Source organism: Schistocerca nitens, chromosome 2 (assembly GCF_023898315.1).
Source record: "Schistocerca nitens isolate TAMUIC-IGC-003100 chromosome 2, iqSchNite1.1, whole genome shotgun sequence".
NCBI classification, from domain to species: domain Eukaryota; kingdom Metazoa; phylum Arthropoda; class Insecta; order Orthoptera; family Acrididae; genus Schistocerca; species Schistocerca nitens.
The window spans coordinates 141,924,840-141,948,268 of NC_064615.1; the positions used below are offsets into that span (position 1 = coordinate 141,924,840).

Genomic DNA, 23,429 nt, shown 5'->3' on the forward strand with positions numbered 1-23,429 from the left:
TCGTAGAGGGAGAGCAAGAGATCAATACACTAAGCAGATTCAGAAGGATGTTGGTTGCAGAAGGTACTGGGAGATGAAGAAGCTTGCACAAGATAGAGTAGCATGGAGAGCTGCATCAAACCAGTCTCAGGACTGAAGACCACAACAACATAGAATAAAAAGTTCTCTCTCGTGATTTACTATAAAACACAGGTAGTCATGGTGTGGCTGGCGTTAAGGCATTGTCGATGATAATGACCATTGCGGCAAGTCGATCGAGGACCGTTTCCAGTAAATGCTGTGTAGGTTTGAAGCACATAAGGATGGAGGTATGAGTGACGATAGTATAAATGGTTGCTGTGTCCGGGGATGGGAGATCTAACCGATACATTGTGGAACACCAACTGGGTTAATTGTGAGTGAGCCAGACACGACCGTCTCACGGCGAGAATTGTAGGAACGTGTATTCCTCCATGACGAATGTCGCTTAGGACTCCAGTCAGACCGATTATTCAGTACATTTCGCTATTGTAGTAACCCTATCAAGTAGGATTAACGGAAATATCAGAGGAGGTTAAAACAAGGGCTGCGCAGTTGTTAGTGAGATCACGTGGACTGCGCGAGGCATCGAAACAGTCCACAATGAACTTCACTACAGGCAAGGCGTTGTCCATTTCACAAAGGATTGGGGAGAGCCTCGGAACACATGTTGTTTCCTGGTCGCTGCTTCAATCCTGTGACCGGCTTTCGCATCACGTGATGACGTGAGTGCCAGAGGTCGACAGAAACAGTTACCAGAATTTTCTGCTGTTATTGTTGCTGGGAGACACGAGGTTTTTGTTTGTGCATCTTCTTGGAGATCTATACATTTAAGTGCTGTATAATATACCGATGCTGTTTCATAGATATTGTTAGTGTTCAGTTACAGAATATTATGCTGAGCAAAATTATACATGTTTTTAAAACTGATTATATAGTGTGCGGAAGGTTAAGCCATGCTTCGTCGGTCGTGCGCCATCTTGTAACTTGAAATGAAAGATCTTCATCAACAGAAAATGAAATGCTTGCAAATCAAACGAGTTTCTTTAACTTCTTAACGATTTACCTTTCTTGAAAAATTAGAGTTGTGCTTCTATTTCAAAATATATTTAAGTTATAAATGGTTTTTGGTAATACTTCTACTTAATGTGATTTCTCTTACTGAATATAGGTATGTAGTAAAGTAATAGTGTACAAGTTATAATATTAAATACGGAACTGACCAGATTTTCTGTATAGCAACATTTTAAAACTTCAATAGAATATTTGTTCCTAGGTACATGACCCAGTAGTACCTTCGAACAAGTTTTCTCATTTGGAAAAACCTTAATTTTTCGGAGCAATTTTTGTAATTTCAGAAAAAGAATGCAGCACACAGACAGTGACTGACATCGTTTACAAATTAAACAAGAAACCATATTAAACTTCTTTTGCACTGCTGGGTAGAGCCAAAAGCCAGCAAAGTGTACAACGCCCTCCCCTACTTATATTCTGAGACGGTACGTTCCAGCATCAAACAAGAAATGTAACACTTATTCCGACATTCTCCGCGCCAGGTATTCATGACAATTCACACCCATAACTATCGTCAGCCTCACATGTAATTTGGGAATGGAATGGGAAAGCAGGGGATAAAATACTTGTACAATAATGTTACTCAAAGTCCGTCTTGATTGCAATTTTCTTTTTTTATTCATATGACCGGTTTCGGTTCATTCAGAACCATATTCAGATCTGATATGTCAGTTACAGGAATAACCCGTCCAAATTCAGCAACTTTCACATGCTACCTTCTGGGAAGCTCGAAGGAACAAAGAATTGATGTGACTGTATTTCACAATATAATTTCTGTTGTGAGAAGTAAAGATAGTAAAATAATAAGAATAATACAATAACTTCCCAATAAGAAGTCTTCATGTTGTGTCGAAACTGTTTACAGGTATTCAAAAAATAAAATCTACACTCAGTGAAAGTGATAACAGTTATAATAAAAAAGAAAACGAAAAAGAAAAAATAAAGCTAAAGATGAACAGATGGGTTGTACCATGGGTTTTTGAGTTGTAAACGTCAACTAATTACCGAACAGATACATATTAAGATATGAAAATTGCGTATCTATTACGTTGACTAAAGCAAGGCTTTTGATTTAGTTGCACTTTATTGGTTAATTCAGACTTTCGATGCTCACAGAATGTGTCGGAATTCCATCTACTGTTTGGAAACAATGATCAACACATGCATGACAAGTCTGCACCTCAAAGATGAGATTAACGCAATTGCTTTCATTAACAGGGTAATATCTCCGGAAGACTTAATATTCACTTCTGTGGTGAATTTGGTTCAAAATGGTTCAAATGGCTCTGAGCACTATGGGACTTAACATCTGTGGTCATCAGTCCCCTAGAACTTGTTGTTGTTGTGGTCTTCAGTCCTCAGACTGGTTTGATGCAGCTCTCCATGCTACTCTATCCTGTGCAAGCTTCTTCATCTCCCAGTACCTACTGCAACCTACATCCTTCTGAATCTGCTTAGTGTATTCATCTCTTGGTCTCCCCCTACGATTTTTACCCTCCACGCTGCCCTCCAATACTTACTTGGTGATTCCTTTGATGCCTCAGAACATGTCCTACCAACCGATCCCTTCTTCTCGTCAAGTTGTGCCACAAACTCCTCTTCTCCCCAATCCTATTCAATACCTCCTCATTAGTTATGTGATCTACCCATATAATCTTCAGCATCCTTCTGTAGCACCAAATTTCGAAAGCTTCTCTTCTTGTCCAAACTATTTACCGTCCATGTTTCACTTCCATTCATGGCTACACTAGATACAAATACTTTCATAAATGACTTCCTGACACATAAATCTATACTCGATGTTAACAAATTTCTCTTCTTCAGAAACGCTTTCCTTGCCATTGCCAATCTACATTTTATATCCTCTCTACTTCGACCATCATCAGTTATTTTGGTCCCCAAATGGCTAAACTCATTTACTACTTTAAGTGTCTCATTTCCTAATCTAATACCCTCAACATCACCCGACTTAATTCGACTACATTCCATTATCCTCGTTTTGCTTTTGTTGATGTTCATCTTATATCCTCCCTTCAAGACACCATCCATTCCAGAATGAGATTTTCACTCAGCAGCGGAGTGTGCGCTGATATGAAACTTCCTGGCAGATTAAGGTAGGAGACGAGGTACTGGCAGAAGTAAAGCTGTGAGTACCGGTCGTGAGTCGTGCTTCGGTAGCTCAGTGGTAGAGCACTTGCCCGCGAAAGGCAAAGGTCCCGAGTTCGAGTCTCGGTTGGGCACACAGTTTTAATCTGCCAGGAAGTTTCATATCAGCGCACACTCCGCTGCAGAGTGAAAATCTCATTCTGGAAACATCCCCCAGGCTGTGGCTAAGCCATGTCTCCGCAATATCCTTTCTTTCAGGAGTGCTAGTTCTGCAAGGTTCGCAGGAGAGCTTCTGTAAAGTTTGGAAGGTAGGAGACGAGGTACTGGCAGAAGTAAAGCTGTGAGTACCGGTCGTGAGTCGTGCTTCGGTAGCTCAGTGGTAGAGCACTTGCCCGCGAAAGGCAAAGGTCCCGAGTTCGAGTCTCGGTCGGGCACACAGTTTTAATCTGCCAGGAAGTTTCATATCAGCGCACACTCCGCTGCAGAGTGAAAATCTCATTCTGGAAACATCCCCCAGGCTGTGGCTAAGCCATGTCTCCGCAATATCCTTTCTTTGAGGAGTGCTAGTTCTGCAAGGTTCGCAGGAGAGCTTCTGTAAAGTTTGGAAGGTAGGAGACGAGGTACTGGCAGAAGTAAAGCTGTGAGTACCGGTCGTGAGTCGTGCTTCGGTAGCTCAGTGGTAGAGCACTTGCCCGCGAAAGGCAAAGGTCCCGAGTTCGAGTCTCGGTCGGGCACACAGTTTTAATCTGCCAGGAAGTTTCATATCAGCGCACACTCCGCTGCAGAGTGAAAATCTCATTCTGGAAACATCCCCCAGGCTGTGGCTAAGCCATGTCTCCGCAATATCCTTTCTTTGAGGAGTGCTAGTTCTGCAAGGTTCGCAGGAGAGCTTCTGTAAAGTTTGGAAGGTAGGAGGCGAGGTACTGGCAGAAGTAAAGCTGTGAGTACCGGTCGTGAGTCGTGCTTCGGTAGCTCAGTGGTAGAGCACTTGCCCGCGAAAGGCAAAGGTCCCGAGTTCGAGTCTCGGTCGGGCACACAGTTTTAATCTGCCAGGAAGTTTCATATCAGCGCACACTCCGCTGCAGAGTGAAAATCTCATTCTGGAAACATCCCCCAGGCTGTGGCTAAGCCATGTCTCCGCAATATCCTTTCTTTCAGGAGTGCTAGTTCTGCAAGGTTCGCAGGAGAGTTTCTGTAAAGTTTGGAAGGTAGGAGACGAGGTACTGGCAGAAGTAAAGCTGTGAGTACCGGTCGTGAGTCGTGCTTCGGTAGCTCAGTGGTAGAGCACTTGCCCGCGAAAGGCAAAGGTCCCGAGTTCGAGTCTCGGTCGGGCACACAGTTTTAATCTGCCAGGAAGTTTCATATCAGCGCACACTCCGCTGCAGAGTGAAAATCTCATTCTGGAAACATCCCCCAGGCTGTGGCTAAGCCATGTCTCCGCAATATCCTTTCTTTCAGGAGTGCTAGTACTGCAAGGTTCGCAGGAGAGCTTCTGTAAAGTTTGGAAGGAGGCGAGGTACTGGCAGAAGTAAAGCTGTGAGTACCGGTCGTGAGTCGTGCATCGGTAGCTCAGTGGTAGAGCAGTTGCCCGCGAAAGGCAAAGGTCCCGAGTTCGAGTCTCGGTCGGGCACACAGTTTTAATCTGCCAGGAAGTTTCATATCAGCGCACACTCCGCTGCAGAGTGAAAATCTCATTCTGGAAACATCCCCCAGGCTGTGGCTAAGCCATGTCTCCGCAATATCCTTTCTTTGAGGAGTGCTAGTTCTGCAAGGTTCGCAGGAGAGCTTCTGTAAAGTTTGGAAGGTAGGAGACGAGGTACTGGCAGAAGTAAAGCTGTGAGTACCGGTCGTGAGTCGTGCTTCGGTAGCTCAGTGGTAGAGCACTTGCCCACGAAAGGCAAAGGTCCCGAGTTCGAGTCTCGGTCGGGCACACAATTTTAATCTGCCAGGAAGTTTCATATTAGCGCACACTCCGCTGCAGAGTGAAAATCTCATTCTGGAAACATCCCCCAGGCTGTGGCTAAGCCATGTCTCCGCAATATCCTTTCTTTCAGGAGTGCTAGTTCTGCAAGGTTCGCAGGAGAGCTTCTGTAAAGTTTGGAAGGTAGGAGACGAGGTACTGGCAGAAGTAAATCTGTGAGTACCGGTCGTGAGTCGTGCTTCGGTAGCTCAGTGGTAGAGCACTTGCCCGCGAAAGGCAAAGGTCCCGAGTTCGAGTCTCGGTCGGGCACACAGTTTTAATCTGCCAGGAAGTTTCACCATCCATTCCGTTCAACTGCTCTTCCAAGTCCTTTGCTGTCTCTGACAGAATTACAATGTCATAGGCGAACCTCAAAGTTTTTACTTCTTCTCCATGAATTTTAATACCTACTCCGAATTTTTCTTTTGTTTCCTTTTCTGCTTGCTCAATATACAGATTGAATAACATCGGGGAGAGGCTACAACCCTGTCTTACTCCCTTCCCAACCACTGCTTCCCTTTCATGCCACTCGACTCTTATAACTGCCATCTGGTTTCTGTACAAATTGTAAATAGCCTTTCGCTCCTTGTATTTTACCCCTGCCACCTTTAGAATTTGAAAGGGAGTATTCCAGTCAACATTGTCAAAAGCTTTCTCTAAGTTTACAAATGCTAGAAACGTAGGTTTGCCTTTCCTTAATCTTTCTTCTAAGATAAGTCGTAAGGTCAGTATTGCCTCACGTGTTCCAGTATTTGTACGGAATCCAAACTGATCTTCCCCGAGGTCGGCTTCTACTAGTTTTTCCATTCGTCTGTAAAGAATTCGTGTTAGTATTTTGCAGCTGTGGCTTATTAAACTTAGAACTACTTAAACCTAACTAACCTAAGGACATCACACACATCCATGCCCGAAGCAGGATTCGAACCTGCAACCAAAGCGGCCACGCGGTTCCAGACTGAAGCTCCTAGACCCGCACGGCCACACCGGCCGGCGGTGAAATTGGTCTTGAATCTTTTGTGCTACTGAATGAACTCTAATAACCACAACCACATCACGCACTTATAGTACGAGAATTATGTAAAACTGTATGTAGAAAATCAGAAACAGTTGGAGCACTGACGAAGTACGAGGAATTAGCTTTTCAAATAAACAGTATCTGGTAATTGAATGGTCCTGAAATATATGATACGGTTATTTCAAGAATAGAAGGACCTTAAGAGTTCCCACAAAAATGCAAGGACCGTAGATCAACCTTTAGAGGGTCTCTAACCAACATCATTTGTTTCAGACACATGAACTCATAAGTTTTGGAGAAAGACAGGTTGGATTTCTTTTTCAGTTGAACGTTACCTGCTACCACAAAGCTATGTTCAAGTAAAGCTAAACAGTGAAAAAATTTTACAACTGAAAATAAATATATAATGCAATTAGAGTAAGGATAAGAATAAAGAAACGATTGTAGCTGAAAGAAGTGCGAGTATTAAAAGTGAATTATGTCACGAATTATTAACGTGGCATCCAGAGACATGACGAAGTCGCTAAAATAATCACCGAAATTTGGACTTGCAGTATCAGTTAACGGAAAAGGTTTCTCATTAATAAAATAAAGATACCATTCTTTCACCAGTGTACAAAGTGACAATTTAAAGGTGTACTGTAGCTCAGTATATTTACTGACAAAACAATCAGATACAGTGGATCTGACATAATATGACCAGTAAATGTGAATAGGTAGCTTCCTAATAAGAGTTTCTGTTGCCAACACACATGACCCACAGTAAGAAGATGACGAGATCTTGCGACCGGGGAACTGAAGTAGATACTGTGTGGGAAGAAACTGGTATACGTAAGTCCTGTGGTGACGTCAGAGACAGGCTTGATCCACAGAAAACAGAATAATCTACTGGACCTGTGATTGCATCTTTTGCTTGGACACCACAAAAGGTAGTTGGTCCGAGCACCTGCAGAATAATTCGTCGAGTTCTCAAAGAGTATAGTTAATATACTGATAGTTTTATTTTGTTTAAACCGTTATCATTATCAGTAATATACAAATGTGAATAAGGTAACGAATAACAGCAATTATAATAATAATGGTAATGGTAATAATAACAGATAGCACGTTATGGGGTCAGAAACAGGATTTTGATTGTTTTTGAATGTGCTTAATAAAAAGAAAACTGTTTTGTCGAACATGGGCTGTGTTTATACAGTAGCAGAAGTGGATTTCAGGAATAAAAAAATTGCCAAGAGCAAAGGGAGCGAGGATAGAAGTGATCGATTGATATAGGATACTGGAATAATAGGATGTTGCTGTGAAAGAGGAGGCAAGGAAACATTCAACGAGGTAGACGGATGAAAATAAGTGAAAAAAGAAATGAATTTCTGAGCAGTTGAACTGTTACAAATTATTTCCTCTCATTGTGGGGAATAGCAAAATACGTTCCAACATCATCTTACATCCAGAACGGTATCGGATTCATTGCAGAAATGTAAGATAACTGGTTCTAGACGCAGATAGCAATAATACGGGGTGCAGATAAAGTCGAGCGAAACATTTTCTGACCTTGTTCACAGATATTGTTGATGTATTAATACACTGGGCTCGTAATGTTTCTGGCGGCGTGTAGTACGGATTTCGATATTAAACGTAATTAAATCCACTACGGTACTCACTGTGTTTTGACGAGTGTGGTATCATGTGAACAGGGCAGGCATAACAGTCACAACACATCACACAAGTTATATGAGTGATGCTGTAACTTTCAATCGGAAATAATGTTTCAAAGGTAGCACTGTGACTGACATGATATCCATTGCAATCTGTGCGGACGACGTGCAGTGGTAATTATGACAGATACAAAGGGCGTTCAAAAAATTTTGCACAGTCGTCTCTAATTTTTTTATTTTTTGCAGGAGGAGAATGAAATTTTTTGTGAACATACTTGGAACATTTAACTATACATTGAGCCTACTCAATGTAGCCTCCATCAGCTATGACGCATAAAGTCCAACGTTATTTCCATGAAGTAAATGTACTTTGATAAAATTCTGGGGATTGACATTTACACCATCGCTTGACACGGGAAATAAGGTCTTTCTCACTATCAAATGTTTTACCTTGCAGGTGGGCCTTCAGACGACCAAAGAAGTAAAAATCAGAGGAGCCAAGTCCGGACCCTAGGGAGGATGAGGAACAATTTTCCAACCCATTTTCCTGACTTTCTCCTGCGTCATAAGGGCCGTATGGGGTTTGGCATTGTCATGGTGTAGTCTGATGAGCTGACCCTTGTAGTCTGTGGGTCTTGATGGCACGTCGCAGCTTGTCCAATGACAAACAGTAACTGTCCCGGTTAATTGTGGAGGTTTCAAAAAGTCAGTGGAAATGACACCACACTGATCCCAGAAGAAAGAGGCCATCACCTTTCGGCCTGCTGTTAGTGAAAGTCTTGGTTTCTTCTTCCGAGGGGAACCCAGATGACGCCACTCCATGAATTGGGTTTTGCTTTCAGGTTCGGACATAAACAATCATGTTTCATCATGGGTAATGACGCTGTCAAAACACTGTTTCCACTCTTCAGTAAAGTTCTTCATGAGACCCTCGCACGTATTCTTCCTCATCGTTTTCATTTCCCTTGTCAATAATCTAGGCACCCAACGTGCACAGACTTTTCTGTACCCTAGTGACTGTACCAGTGATACCACACTTCCCAACGACAAACGAGTCATTTCAGCATGCTGTCGTGTCGTCACACATCTGTCATTTTGGAAGATTTGATCAATGGTCTCCTTATTCACATCACTCACTGCCGTCGATGGTCTACCGCATCGTGGATTGTCCAGTAGAGAGAAATCACCGTCTTTAAACCTCTGCAATCACCGATGGATACTGCTGCGACCCACTGTGTCCTCCCCATAAACAGGGAACAACTTCCTGTGAATCGATGTGGCAGAGTCATCGCCGGTCCTGACGGGGGACTCCATCACCGACTGTTGTCGCATCCTGACATCTACTTCACGGTCCATTACGGCTCACCTACAAATAAAAGAAAATACTTTTATATACCAACTTATAGCTAAATTTTCCAACTACGTTCACAAAAAATTTCATTCTCCTCCTGCAAAAAATAAAAAAAATTAGAGGCGACTGTGCAAAACTTTTTGAACGTCCTTTGTATTTAAAAAACGTCATAGTTCACCGGCAAGAGCTGGCGATGAATACTTTATTAACACCAGTGATCCCACTCCTAGACCTTTATCAGGTATCCTATACACCGAGGGAATGGGCGAAATGTGTGTGAAATCTTATGGCACTTAACTGCTAAGGTCATCAGTCCCTAAGCTTACACACTACTTAAGCTAAATTATCCTAAGGACAAACACACACACCCATGCGCGAGGGAGGACTCGAACCTCCGCCGGGATCAGCCGCACAGTCCACGACTGCAGCGCCTTAGACCGCTCGGCTAATCCCGCGCGGCGGGGAAAGGGCACATGAAATGCATCTCATATTTAACTGTAAACATAATAAACATGAAATATAATTCATATGAAATATACTAAATATGAAGTACGTTTTATGTGTCGTCACCCATGACAGAGGATACTTCATGATGGTCTGAGTACTAAAACCAGTTGTAATAATTATTTAATAGCAGCTCTTGTCAGAGAGCTATGACGTCCTCTAATTACTTATGAGAACTGTTGTTTGCCAATTATTTTACGGAGACGAATGCTTTGCATGTATAGTTAATAGCCACTGTAGACGGATTACGTGAGCACTGAGGCTATTCCAAACAGGAACGTGCCAATAATGATTGCCGAATTCAAGAATTGATCTTCGTTCAGATAATTTTGTTTCCGCATACTGCTGCCCGAACAAAGTGACAAAATACCTAACTTCCAACGGTAAGTTTATGATAAACCATCTGATAGCGATAACTTCGCATTTGAGACCGCTGTCATTATTCGGAAGTTCCTACTATTGACAGCCAATTGGAATCCCAGATGGCAGAAATATTCGTAGATCAAATGGCTCTGAGCACTATGGGACTCAACTGCTGTGGTCATAAGTCCCCTAGAACTTAGAACTACTTAAACCTAACTAACGTAAGGACAGCACACAACACCCAGCCATCACGAGGCAGAGAAAATCCCTGACCCCGCCGGGAATCGAACCCGGGAACCCGGGCGTGGGAAGCGAAAACGCTACCGCACGACCACGAGATGCGGGCAAATATTCGTAGACTGTTAGAAAATTCTTGTTAGCTGTATCAAAATTTCATAGAAATGGTGACTACGTGGAAAAATTCTGTGCGTCAGGGTCATTGGAATCCCTGACACACTTGTAATTTTCTTGGTACCTAGTCTCTTCTCTTACTGTTTAAATGTATCTACTACATTAACTTTCGAATCAAGTCGTATTTATTAAACTAATCTATAAGGAAAGTCAGTATCTGCTAAAACACGTTCTGAGAACTTGAAACAGATATTTAAGATGTATTGAACAGTAATTGCACTATAGATATAGTAAGTGTGAAACTAGTGAAGAAAGGAAAATTTAAACTGTAATTTCAATTGTTTCAGCACTTACGATGTGGAGTGCAACGGGAAGGTATCGGACACGCAGAAAGGTAAGCAGCTACGCTCTCTTCCTGACAGCAATGACTGTGCCAAAGAAGGAAAAAAAGCTTTAAAGTTCCCGCTGACCTCGACTTCATTAGAGACAATGCCACTAGGATGAGTTCACTGCATCACTCCTAGCTCTCTGCAGGCTTTGGTACCCCTGTTCCACGAAAAGTATGCTGTTTACCCAGTTTTCAATTGGATCTGCAGTCATGAAGTCATTGAGGGGGTTAGTAAACATGAATCGAGAAATTGTATCTAAACTTTTGGATCACCCATGTGTATTTATCACGTACAGTATGTAGGACTCTTTAATGTACACCACTTGCCGTTAAAATTGTAACACAACGAAGGCGGCATGCAGCACAAATCCAAATGGCTCGGGCTGGCTACACAAATCATTAACATTTCAGCGCAGAAACATAAAGTAGCTGACCCGATGAAGGGAAACTCCTGATCTACACCTCCACGCGGTAGAGAGTGGGCAACGTCACTTCATGTGATGGCTAACGTGGACAGGGACCGAGGGATGAGCGGGATAAGTCATCACCCCAGTATTTGCTGGGCAGGGCACCCTCTTGCCCTGGAAATGATAAATAATTTACAAAGGCGGAAGAACCAGCTGATGGTCAACGGCATAGGATGTGGAAGGCAACAGGAAGCCACCACATTAAAGAACTAAGCTTATCGCAAGCATCAGCTAAAAACCATGCCAGTATCTTCTGTAAAATTTTCCGGAGGTAAAATAGTCCCCTAATTGAATCTCCGGGTGGGGACTGAAAAAGATACAGACAAGGTGAAGGAAAAGAATCCCAATTTTAACATAGCAACTTGAAATGTGAGAACACTGCTTCAGTGTAGAAAAGTAGAAAATCTAAAACTTGAAATGGAACAACTGGTAATCGATATCCTTGGCATATCTGAGATGAGACGGCCCCAATCAGATGATTTATGGTCTGAAGAATACAGAGTCATTCACACTGGAACTGAGCAAGATAGACCAGGAATGGGAGAAGTTGGAATAATTTTGAGGAAAAACTATGACTCACGTGTCAAGGGATATGTGCAATATAGCTCTCGAATAATACTATTCAAACTTGAAACTAAACCAAAGGACACTATGATAATACAAACATACATGCCAACATCCAAAGAAGAAGATGCAGTCGTTGACGGATTATACGAAGAAATAAGTAATGCGATGAGAAATGTTAAGGAGGATGAAAACCTGATTGCCATGGGGGACTGGAATGCGATTGTGGATGAACAACCGGGGGAAGGAACTGTTGGCAAATATGGACTCGGAAGAAAAAATGAAAGAGGAGATCGACTAATTGAGTTCTGCTCGAGGCACCAATTAGTTGTTGCAAACACACTTTTTCAACATCACAAACGAAGAAGATACACATCGAAGGACCCTGGAGACCTGAGGAGACAGCAGATTGATTACATTCTAGTGAAAGCACGTTTTAGGAACCAGGTAAAAGAAAGCAGGGGCTATCCATCTGCAGACATAGGCAGTGACCATTACCTGGTCCTGATGAAAAGTTCACTCAGATTCAAATGTTTGAAGAAGAAGCCAGTAAAATTTAAATGGGAACTAGAAAAATTGGAAAATGAGGGACTGGAAATGCACTATGCTCACGAAACACACAACCTAGCTAAAAATTTTCAAAATGATGGAGTAAATGGAGACTGGGATCAAATTAAATCTGGTATATAAAAAGCAGCAGAAAAGATAGTTGGAAAAACTAAAATCGAAAACAAGAGGAAATGGATTGCAGCAGATAGTATTGAACTTATAGAAAACAGGAGATTATACAAAAATGCAATTGATGAACAAGGAAAATCTGAATACAGAAGACTGATGAATTTATTAAATAGAGAAGCTAGGAAAGCAAAAGAAAATTTTCTTGAGGAAACGTGCAGGGAAGTGGAAGAAAATATGCAAAACGGAAGAACTGATATAGCCTACAAAACAGCAAATAAATTTTTTAACAAACGTAAAACAACACTCTCAGGCACAATAGAAAATAAAGAGGGGAAAATGCTGTATGGTGAAGACTTCATGAAGAAATGGTAAGAATACTTAGAGGAGCTGTATACCTGAACACTTCTTTCGGAGGAAGTAATAGGAAGAGAAGAGCAAGCAGACGAAGATGACATTCTGCAAGAACAATATGACAGAGCTCTAAAGGATCTACGGGACAACAACGCAAAGGTTATTGATGACATCCCTGCAGAACTAATAAAGAATGCTGGTGACAGCATGAAAACAATGCTGCTTAAACTTATTAGGTCCATCTATAACACAGGAGAGATACCGACAGACTTCCAGATATGCATCACTGTTCCTATACCGAAGAAGGCAGCAGCTACAAAATGTGAACAGTACCGAACTTTAAGCCTAATATCACACACACCAAAAATTATCATAAAAATTATTCTGAAGAGAATTGAAGAGAAGGTGCTCGATATGCTGAGTGAAGATCAGTTTGATTTCAGTAGGGAATTGGGAACAAAAGCCATTCTGGAACTGAGACTCCTTAGCGGAAAGCAATTACAGAAAGTAAACCAATTTATATTGCCTTTGTAGACCTGGAAAAGGCATTTGATAACGTTATCTGGCAAGAGATGTTTAGAGCGCTGAGGAAAAGTGGAATGAAGTACAAAGAGATCCGTGCGATAATCATGTTCTATAATAATGAGGTGGCAGTGATTAGGAACTGTCACCAGGAACAAGAAGCAAATATTAGAAAAGGGGTAAGACAAGGATGTGCTATCCCTCCCCTTAATTCAATGCTTACATCCAGGAAGATTAAGTTCGAGAAACTACTGAGGTGGGGATCAAAATTAATGGGAGAATATAGACATGCTACGTTATACAGATGATATTGCTATAGTCACGGAGACAAAAGAAGATCTAGAGGAAGTCCTCAGAACAATGGAAAGGATTCTATGCCATCAGCGTGGAAAGAGAATAAACAAGAAAAAGACTAAAGCGGTGGTATGCAGTTCAGGAGCAGAATATGAACCTGTGAGAATGAGAATCGGAAGAGAGGAGCTGGAAGTGATAGATGAATTTACTTACCTGGGAAGCAAAATCACAAGGGATGATAGAAGCCGGAAAGAAATTGCGAGCTGAATACAAAAGGGCAAAATTGCATTTAATCGGAGGAGGATCTTACGAACAAGAAAATAAAGAAACGTATCATGAAGCTTTCGTTTGGAGTGTGGCCCTATATAGATGTGAAACTTGGATAATTGGGAGAGAAAAGAGAAGACGGCTAGAGAACCTGGAGATGTGGTGCTATAGAAGGATGATGAAGATCAGCTGGAGAGACAAAGTCACTAATGAAGAGGTGCTTAGAAGAGTACAGGAAACCAGATGTCTGTGGGGGCACATCCAAAAAAGAAGTGACAAACTTATAGGGCACATCCTACGACACAACAACATCGTTGGAACAGTAGCATAAGGAGCTGTTGAGGGAAGGAGTCGGCAGGGGCGACCAAGGATATCATACATGCAACTGATCATGAATGACGTTGGATGTAACACATACGTGGAATGAAAAGGAAAGCAGACAGAAGACATTAATGGAGGTCTCCTGCAAACCAACCTCAGGGTTGAACATCAAAAGAAGAAAGTAGTTAGTTGATATGGGGGATGGGTCTGAACAGCGAGGTCATCCGTCCCATCGTATTAGTGAAGGTAGGGGAAAGAAGTCAGCCAAGCCCTTTCAAAGGATCCGCCCTGGCATTTTCCTGAGGCTATTTTGGGGAAATCACAAGAAACATAAATCAGAGTGACCAGAGCGGGTTTGAACCGTCGTCCTCCGCAATGCGAGTCCAGTGTGCTAACTACTGCGCCACCTCGATCGGTGAAGTACGTAGTATTATCGCTAGTTACATTGTGATTACAAGGAAAGATTACGCAGTAGGTTTCGCTTCACAAATAGCATCTAACATTGGTTAACTTCTCATGGTCGAGGTTCACTCTCATATAGAATTTTTTAAAGGACGTCGCCATTGACAGTCGAACTTACAGTGCTCAGCCAGAACATTAGGACCACCTACCTACTATCGATATAAACCCGTCCAAGCGATAGCAGCGTCACTTGACGAGGATTTACGGCTAGTCAGACACACGCAAGGAGCATAGTATCGGTGAACGTGTTGTCTGTGAGTAGAATGAGCAAGGCGCGCGATCTACCTGAATTTGACCGTGGGCAGATTGTGTTGACCCTACATCTAGCCGTCGTGGGGTTGAGCGGCTGCCACTTATTACAGATGTCGGACATCGTAGGCTCGACAGACTGATAAAACAGGACAGGCGGCGAGCTGTGGCGGAACTAACATCAGACATTAATGCTGAGCAGAATACTTGTGTGTCTGAACACACAGTGCACCGAATACTCCTAACAATGGTCCTCAGCAGCCGACGACCCATGCATGTGCCAATTTTAACACCACGACATCGGCACCCACGGCTGAACTGGGCAAGTGGCCATCGGCATTGGACGTTGGCGCAGTGGCAGAGTGTTGCATGGCCTGATGAATACCGATACCTCCTTCATAATGCCGATAGTAGGGCGCGAATCCGTTGTCTTCCAGGGATACAGCACCTCGGCACCTGTACTGCGAGACGGAGACTAGCTGGCGGCGGCTGCATTGTGCTTTCACGTGGGCACCCATGGGTCCAGTGGAGTTCGTGCTAGGCATCAAGACGGCCAAGGAGTATCGTACACTGGTTATTGGCAAGATAGACACCTTCATGACGATCGTGTTTCCCGAAGGCAATGGCATTTCTCAACAAGACAATGCGCCGTGTCACAAGCCAAGGAATGTGATTCGATTCGAGGAACACGGTGGCGAGTTCAAATTGATGTCCTGGACTCCACTTCGGCAGATCTGAACCTGGTCGAATACATGTGGGATGTGAGTTAACGTGGCGTCAGAGCTCGTCGGCCCCCTCCCAGGAATTCAAAGGAATTATGTGACTTGTGTGCGCAAATGTGGTACCAACTCCCTCCAGCGACCTACGAAGGCCTTATTGCATCCCTGATACGACGACAGGCCGGCGCTGTTATTAGTAACAAAGGTGGACATACCGGCTATTAAGTAGGTGGTCATAGCATTCCGGTTGATCATTGTGTTTATTTCACAATTGCAGTTTCAGACTTTGGGCTAGTTGCAAGTGGTACTGCAAAAGATTTTGATTCAGCACATGTTATACTTTAAAATCCTGCGGGATGTATACGTGTCATAATCAAGAATATGCCCTTTCACAGTAGAAATACAGTAACATCAGATGACTTGGACACATGTCGGGAAATTTTAATGTCTGACATATGCTGAAGCAAAATCTTTCCCAGTACTACTTAAATATGGCCCAAAGGCCGAAACTGCAGTTGTGAAATAATTATTTCGTACAGTTAACGATGAATATGATGTTCTTTAAAAAAACACGGGTTGCTTTTTAAAACATTGTGCTATGCCTCATGTAAGAAGAAGTAACATTTATCGGAATACCTCGAAATTTGACAACCTTAGGATCCTGGCGTATACAGGCTGCGCTTCATTGTTTTGCGATATTACTACTTGCGTTGATCGGTATCCAACGACTGCCATGCGAATATGGAGTAGCTGCGTTCATGGGGGCTGTACACTATGCGGAATCTCACAGACCCCTACGCGACCAGCCCGCCCGAAAGGACACAATAGATATTGTTGCCTCGACCATGCCAGATGGTACAGCCACGTCACATGCCTGTAGTCAGGATATGACCTTATTTGCAGTAGGACAAATATACACAGGAGCAGAGTGACCATGACTGGAGCACCACGGACTGTCAGTACGGTGACTATTGTTGCAGCTTTCGTTGACACAGCAACGGATAGAGATGCGCCAAGTGTGGTGCGCTCAGCAACAGTGCTGGTCCACGTGGTATTTTTACATAAATCTCGGTTCTGAATACAGAATCATAATGGAAGTTTCCGTGTCTGGGCCCTTCGAGAAGGGCTAACGTTACGTCTTTGGGCCTAGCGCCTGGCGTGATAGCATAGGACGACATCGGATATACGGCAGGATCACCTGTGGGTAGCACAGGCGCTGATTCGAACAATGAGTGTTACATTTCTGATGTGTTAATGTCAGTGGCTGTGCCCTATGTTCGATGTTTCCATACGTTATCTTTCAACAAGATTACGTCAGACTGTATGGTGCCCTGATATCCTGACCTACCTCGATACCGAGAGCTTTCCCTTGTTGCCATGGCCCGCACGTTGTCCAGATCTCTACTTTTCAACAAGAGTTCAGCGAAACAGTAATATCATCATGTTACGAGATTGCTTTCTACTTGATGAGTACAGTTTGCCAGAAGTTGTTAGTGGCCTGTCAAATCGTGATACACACATACTAATGGTTAGGGGAATCAAGGTGGAGTCATAACCCGAAGTAGTAAACAACGTATTTGAAGATATGACTTCAGTGGTAGTACAGATGTTTAAAGCTATTGTCGAAGAACAAACTTGACAAGAAGTCTACAATATAGACAATTTGAACAACAAATGAAATACAGTTCTTCAAAACTTAATCACTTTCGTTGACAGCTCTTTCGAATTAAAAAATTGCAGGTAGATATGCAGTACTAATGAGTGACGGATTTGGATAACTGACTGTATCACAACATCTTGTAGGAGAAAACGGGGGCTATTTCAACATAGCAGCCAACGGCCTTGCCGCAATGGTAACATTGGTTCCCGTCAGATCACCGAAGTTAAGCGCTGTTGGGATTGGCTAGCAGCTGGATGGATGACAGTCTGGTCTACCGAATGCTGTTGGCAAGTAGGGTGCACTCCGCCCTTGTGCGTCCAATTGAGGTGCTACTTGATAGGGCGGTACTAGCTCCGGTCACGAAAACTGACAACGGCCGGGAGAGCAGTGTACTGACCACATGCTGATGGCCGTTGTGACCGAGCGGTTCTAGGCGCTTATGTCTGGAACCGCGCAACCGCTACGGTCGCAGGTTCGACGTGTGTGATGTCCTTAGGTTAGTTAGGTTTAAGTAGTTCTGAGTTCTAGGGGACTGATGACCTCCGATGTTAATTCCCATAGTGCTCAGAGCCTTTTGAACCATTTGACCACATGCCCCTCCATATCCGCATCCAGTGAAGCATGTGGGCTGAGGATGACCCAGCGGTCGTTCGGTACCGTTGGGTCTTCAAGGCCTGTTCGGGCGGAGTTTGGTTTAGTTTCGTAATAGGAAGGACATTTAGACCCGCGTAACACAATTTCACTAAAGAAAATGCTACAAAGTGCTGAGGAACCTCATCAAAGAGGCTAAAACGATGGTTTACACCGAGCGAATGGAAGGCTCTCAGACCAAAATGAAAACTAAATGGTCAAATGTGAAAGAGGTAACACGGCAGAATATACATGCTCAACAAATTAAATCTCTTTCATGTGAGAATTAACTTGTTAGAGATGCACCAGAGTTGTGCAAAACATTCAGTAACCGTTTCTTATCAAAGGTCAGCAAGTCCAAACAAAATTTTATTGATACTGTTTGAAATCTGATGTTTTGAGCCAACTATATAATATGCAGCTACAGGAAACAAGCAAAGAGGAAGGCGATTCAGTTATTGCATCAGTACAGAGAAATGACTTCCATAGGTATGATAGAATTTCAAGTAGGATTACGAAGTGAAATTTAAAACGTACAAAATGACGGAAAAATATTAGTACACCCTTTTAGAGCTTTCTACTTCACTAAGGATTTATTGTTCAAATGGTTCAAATGGCTCTATGCACTGTGGGACTTAACATCTGAGGTCATCAGTCCCCTAGACTTGGAACTACTTAAACCTAACTAACCTAAGGACATCACACACATCCATGACCGAGGCAGGACTCGAACCTGCGACCGTAGCAGCAGCAAGGATCCGGACTGAAGCGCCTAGAACAGTTCATCCACAGCGGCCGGCAGATTTATTGTTGTAACAGTGCGTATGGAGCACATGAAATGATTACATTGACAGATCAACAGCACAAGTGGTTCTGATGCACCAGGTACTGACTCAATTAGTATGTGGTGTAGCGTCCACGGGTGGCAGTACAGGCGCTGACGTGGCATCCTCTCCATCGTACAGATGGCGAATACTGTTCTGGGATACGTTATGCCATGCCTGCTCGATCTTTTCACGTAGTTCTGTAATAGTTGTTTGTTGACGAGTCAGACGCGTCACTTTCGTCCAGTCATATCCCACATGTGCTCGATTGAAGACAAGTCCAGATTCCGTGCTGACCAAGGAAGTTGCTACATGTCTTGCACACCACATAGAGTTCGACAGGCACATTCTCCTGCTAGAACAGCACATCACTTACCTGTTGCACGAATGACAAAAAAAGGGTCTGACAACATTCTGCACGTACCGAGCGATGGTTAACGTCCTTCTCAGGGCAGCGAGACCTAAGACCATATGGCCTGGAGAGGGGCCAATTTGTCTTGGACGAATGAACTCTACGAGACAGCACTCACCAGGTCTACGTCACACGCTCTGACGACCATCACTTGCGTGCAGGCAGAATCTGCTTGCATAGCTGAAGATCATGGTGCGCTATTCCATCTCCAAAACGATCCTCTGACGGCACCAGTCGAGCGGCGAACGTCGATACTGTGGCGTGAATGGAAGACGGGCTGGAGGTGTGCGTGCCCGTAGTCTCACTGCTAACAGACAGTTCACAACAGTTCGTGTTGACACGTCAGGACTCACAAGCCCTCACTTTCTGTGCTATCGTAGCCATACGATCTGCCGCTGCTGCCCTTAAAGTACGACGATCCTGGTTGATGTCTGTGCTGCATGAGCGTCCAGAACCTCGTCCGGGTGTGAGAATGTTCACTTGACCACCTATACCAGTGTCGTCGTTTCACAACTGGCGCAGCACATCTAGTTTATGTGACAATTCTCCGAAAGAACTATTGCGCCACTCGGAAGACCACAGTATGATCCCTTTAAAACTCGCTCGGTTGGCTATAGGAAGCACGGGTGTGTCTCTATGACTCGGTTGGGTGCTTGCTACATACGTTTGCACCACACTGAACCTTCAGGCTGTGAGCATTCCTTATTAAAGGGTAGACAATTATTAGTACATCTACTCTCCCACAAGTGGCATATGCCGTCATCAGATCAAACTCGTTTCCAGGAGAAGTTATTTTTTCTGGGGTTGCTTATACACATACAACAGTATTATGAAACTCATTGCGCCATATACAAGTATTATTTCTCCACTCAGGAATCTGTGCAATGTCTCTTTTAGGTTGGTCGGTTTCCTGGTAGACTGAAGCACCTGTCAGTGTGACCACTTTACTTCAAGAGATGCACACATAATGTAGACAACTACCGGCAGCGAGTGTTTTCAAACATTTTTGAGAAAGAAGTGAATAGGGAAGTGGTGGCACAACTCAATACACATTATTTGTTGTCCGTCTCACAGTTTGGCTTCAAGAAAAGAGAATTCACAGAAAATGCAGTTCTTTTGTCTGTGCGGCACTAGCAGGGCTGAACAATTGGTAGAACGCAATAGGTACTTTCACTGGTTTAACAATTTTACTGTGTGGACCACGCAATGCTTTTGCATTAGTGGGGACGTTATACGATTAGGGAAAGCGCTCAACAACGACTCGCTTCATATCTGGAAAATAGAAAGGAGTGGGTTGTCCTCCACTCAGAGCAAGTATGGAGAGGTACGTGACTGGGGGTCTTCTAAAGAGGGTGGGATTTCACAGGTTTCTGTTCTGCGTACATTTTCTCGATGTATATGAATGATTTTCTACTAAACATGAGAGATGACGAAAAATTTTTCCCTTTACAGATGACACAAGTGTTATTGTGAAAGATATGGAACGTAATATAAATGATACACGTAACCCGAGGGTAGTCAAATAGGCATTGCAGTTGACTATTTTGAATTCCTAGCACTGAGGGTAGATGGAAGGCTTCCTTTGAAGTACAACATAACAGATATTGTACAGAAACGGAATGCTACTATCTTCACTATAAGAATGGTCTCCACTGTCTCTGACACTGAATCACGAAAGCTTGTTCACTTTGCTTACTTTCACTCTCTTATCTAGTACGGTGTTATACACTGCTCAGAAAAATTAGAGGGACAACATTTTAAGCACCTGCATTATTTTTTTCGCAGCTATTTGGAATAAAATAAACTTTTGTTCTGGAAAATGAAAGATTTATTTAACAGAAATGCACATATCCAGTCCTCTTCTCACCACGCTTGTTGGTGCCATGAAAAGAAATTCAACACTATGTCGTAAACCTAAGTGGAAACTTCCTCACGTAAGTCACATAAGGTAGAAAAAGAAACATTTTAATGTCTGGTAGGTCCTCCATGTGCCCCTGTGCCTGCCTCACATCTTCGAGGCATGTTGATGACAAGTCTGCGAACGTTTTCTTGTGAAGTTTTTTCCCACTCCTCAGTATGGGCCTCTGTAAGTTGTTCAAGAGTTTGAGGTGCTGCAGGACGGCCCCGGACTTATTTGTCAAACATATCCCACAAATGCTCAACAGGACTGAGTTTGGGACTCAGAACAGGACAGATTAATATTTGAATGTCCTGTAACGTTCCCACGATGGCTGCTCGTGAATGCGCTCTCGCATTGTGCTACAAGATATCCTTGACACCCATTACAACCGTGGTGGGCTTAATATGACTCAATACAATCTCTCTGAGCATTACGTCAGCCTCTGAGGATCTGGAGGTCCGATCGGCTATCAGTTGTAATGCCACCCCATACTATGACTGAGCCGCAGCCAAATCTGTCCATTTCCTGGACAGCTATCTCATTATAGCGTTCAGTAGGACGACGATATACACGTATATGTCCATAGCACCGTGTTAGACGAAAGCGGGAATCGTCTGTAAACAATACATTTACCCTGTGACGGAGACGCCAGTGTTTATGTTCCTCGGCAAATCGAAGTCGAACTCTCATATGTATAGCAGTTAATCGAGGGACTTAGTGAAGTCTTCTTCGCCTTAAACCAGCCTCTCGGAGTCTGTACTGTTTGCTCATTCACACTGCAACCAGTTGCTCCTCTCAGATGATTTTTAGGGCATGGGAGGTTTCAGTGCACCGGTGGAGAGAACAATTAACCACATATCGGTCGTCTCTGGTTGGCGTTTCCCATTTTCTCACTTGTCCTGATTTTCCTGTGGGTGTACCAATTTCACGAAATCATTTTCAAACCCTCTCAACAACAGATGAAGCCACATTAAGTTATGTAGACACTGCACAAATAGTCCAACCTTGCTGCAGCAGTGTCACTGAACGAACACGTTCTGCCTCAGTCAGATGCCTCATCTTGACTGATGAAACATGCATAAAGAGTACGGACACTTACTATATGGTCGAGTGAGATATTACTAGACTTGGGCATAGCGCGACACATCTCAATACTGCCAATAAGCCATATTTTCAAATGTTTCAAAGAGGACTGTTCTTATTATAAAAACACGTCGGAAGACTCAGAGCAACAGTATACAGGGTGATCCATTGATCGTGACCGAGCCAAATATCTCACGAAATAAGCGTCAAACGAAAAAATTACAAGTTGTCTAGCTTGATGGGGGAAACCAGATGGCGCTATGGTTGGCCCGCTAGATGGCGCTGGCATAGGTCAAACGGAGATCAACTGAGTTTTTTTAAATAGGAACCCGCATTTTTTATTACATATTCGTGTAGTACGTGAAGAAATGTGAATGTTTTAGTTGGACCACATTTTTCGCTTTGTGATAGATGGCGCTGTAATAGTCGCAAACATATGGCTCACAATTTTAGACGAACAATTGGTAACAGCTAAGTTTTTTAAATTAAAATACAGAACGTAGGTACGTTTTAACATTTTATTTCGATTGTTCCAATGTGATACATGTACCTTTGTGAATTTATCATTTCTGAGAACGCATTCTATTACAGTGTGATTACCTGTAAATACCACATTAATGCAATAAATGCTCAAAATGATGTTCGTCAACCTCAATGCATTTGGCAATACGTGTAACGACATTCCTCTCAACAGCGAGTAGTTCGCCTTCCGTAATGTTCGCACATTCATTGACAATGCGCTGACGCATGTTGTCAGGCGTTGTCGGTGGATTACGATAGCAAATATCCTACAACTTTCCCCACAGAAAGAAATCCGGGGACGTCAGATCGGGTGAACGTGCGGGCCATGGTATGGTGCTTCGACGACCAATCCTCCTGTCATGAAATATGCTATTCAAGACCGCTTCAACCGCACGCGAGCTATGTGCCGGACATGCATCATGTTGGAAGTACATCGCCATTCTGTCATGCAGTGAAACACCTTGTAGTTACATCGGTAGAACATTACGTAGGAAATCAGCATACATTTGACCATTTACACCGCCATCGATAAAATGGGAGCCAATTATCCATCCTCCCATAATGCCGCACCATAAATAATCCCGCCAAGGTAGCTGATGTTCCACTTGTCGCAGCCATCGTGGATTTTCCGTTGCCCAATAGTGCATATTATGCCGGTTTTCGTTACCGCTGCTCGTGAATGACGCTTCGTCCTAATTAGAACGGGTGCACAAAATCTG

The 23,429-nt window shown here is 43.3% G+C and overlaps 1 protein-coding gene across 1 annotated transcript in view; it reads left to right on the top strand.

The window, feature by feature from the left end:
• LOC126234876 (sialin-like) overlaps positions 1-23,429 on the top strand; it is a 613,986-nt gene that overhangs the window by 372,900 nt on the left and 217,657 nt on the right. The window contains exon 3 of the mRNA XM_049943616.1: positions 10,745-10,791. Within this exon, the coding sequence (XP_049799573.1) occupies positions 10,745-10,791 (47 nt within the window). The remainder of the gene's footprint in view (positions 1-10,744; positions 10,792-23,429) is intronic.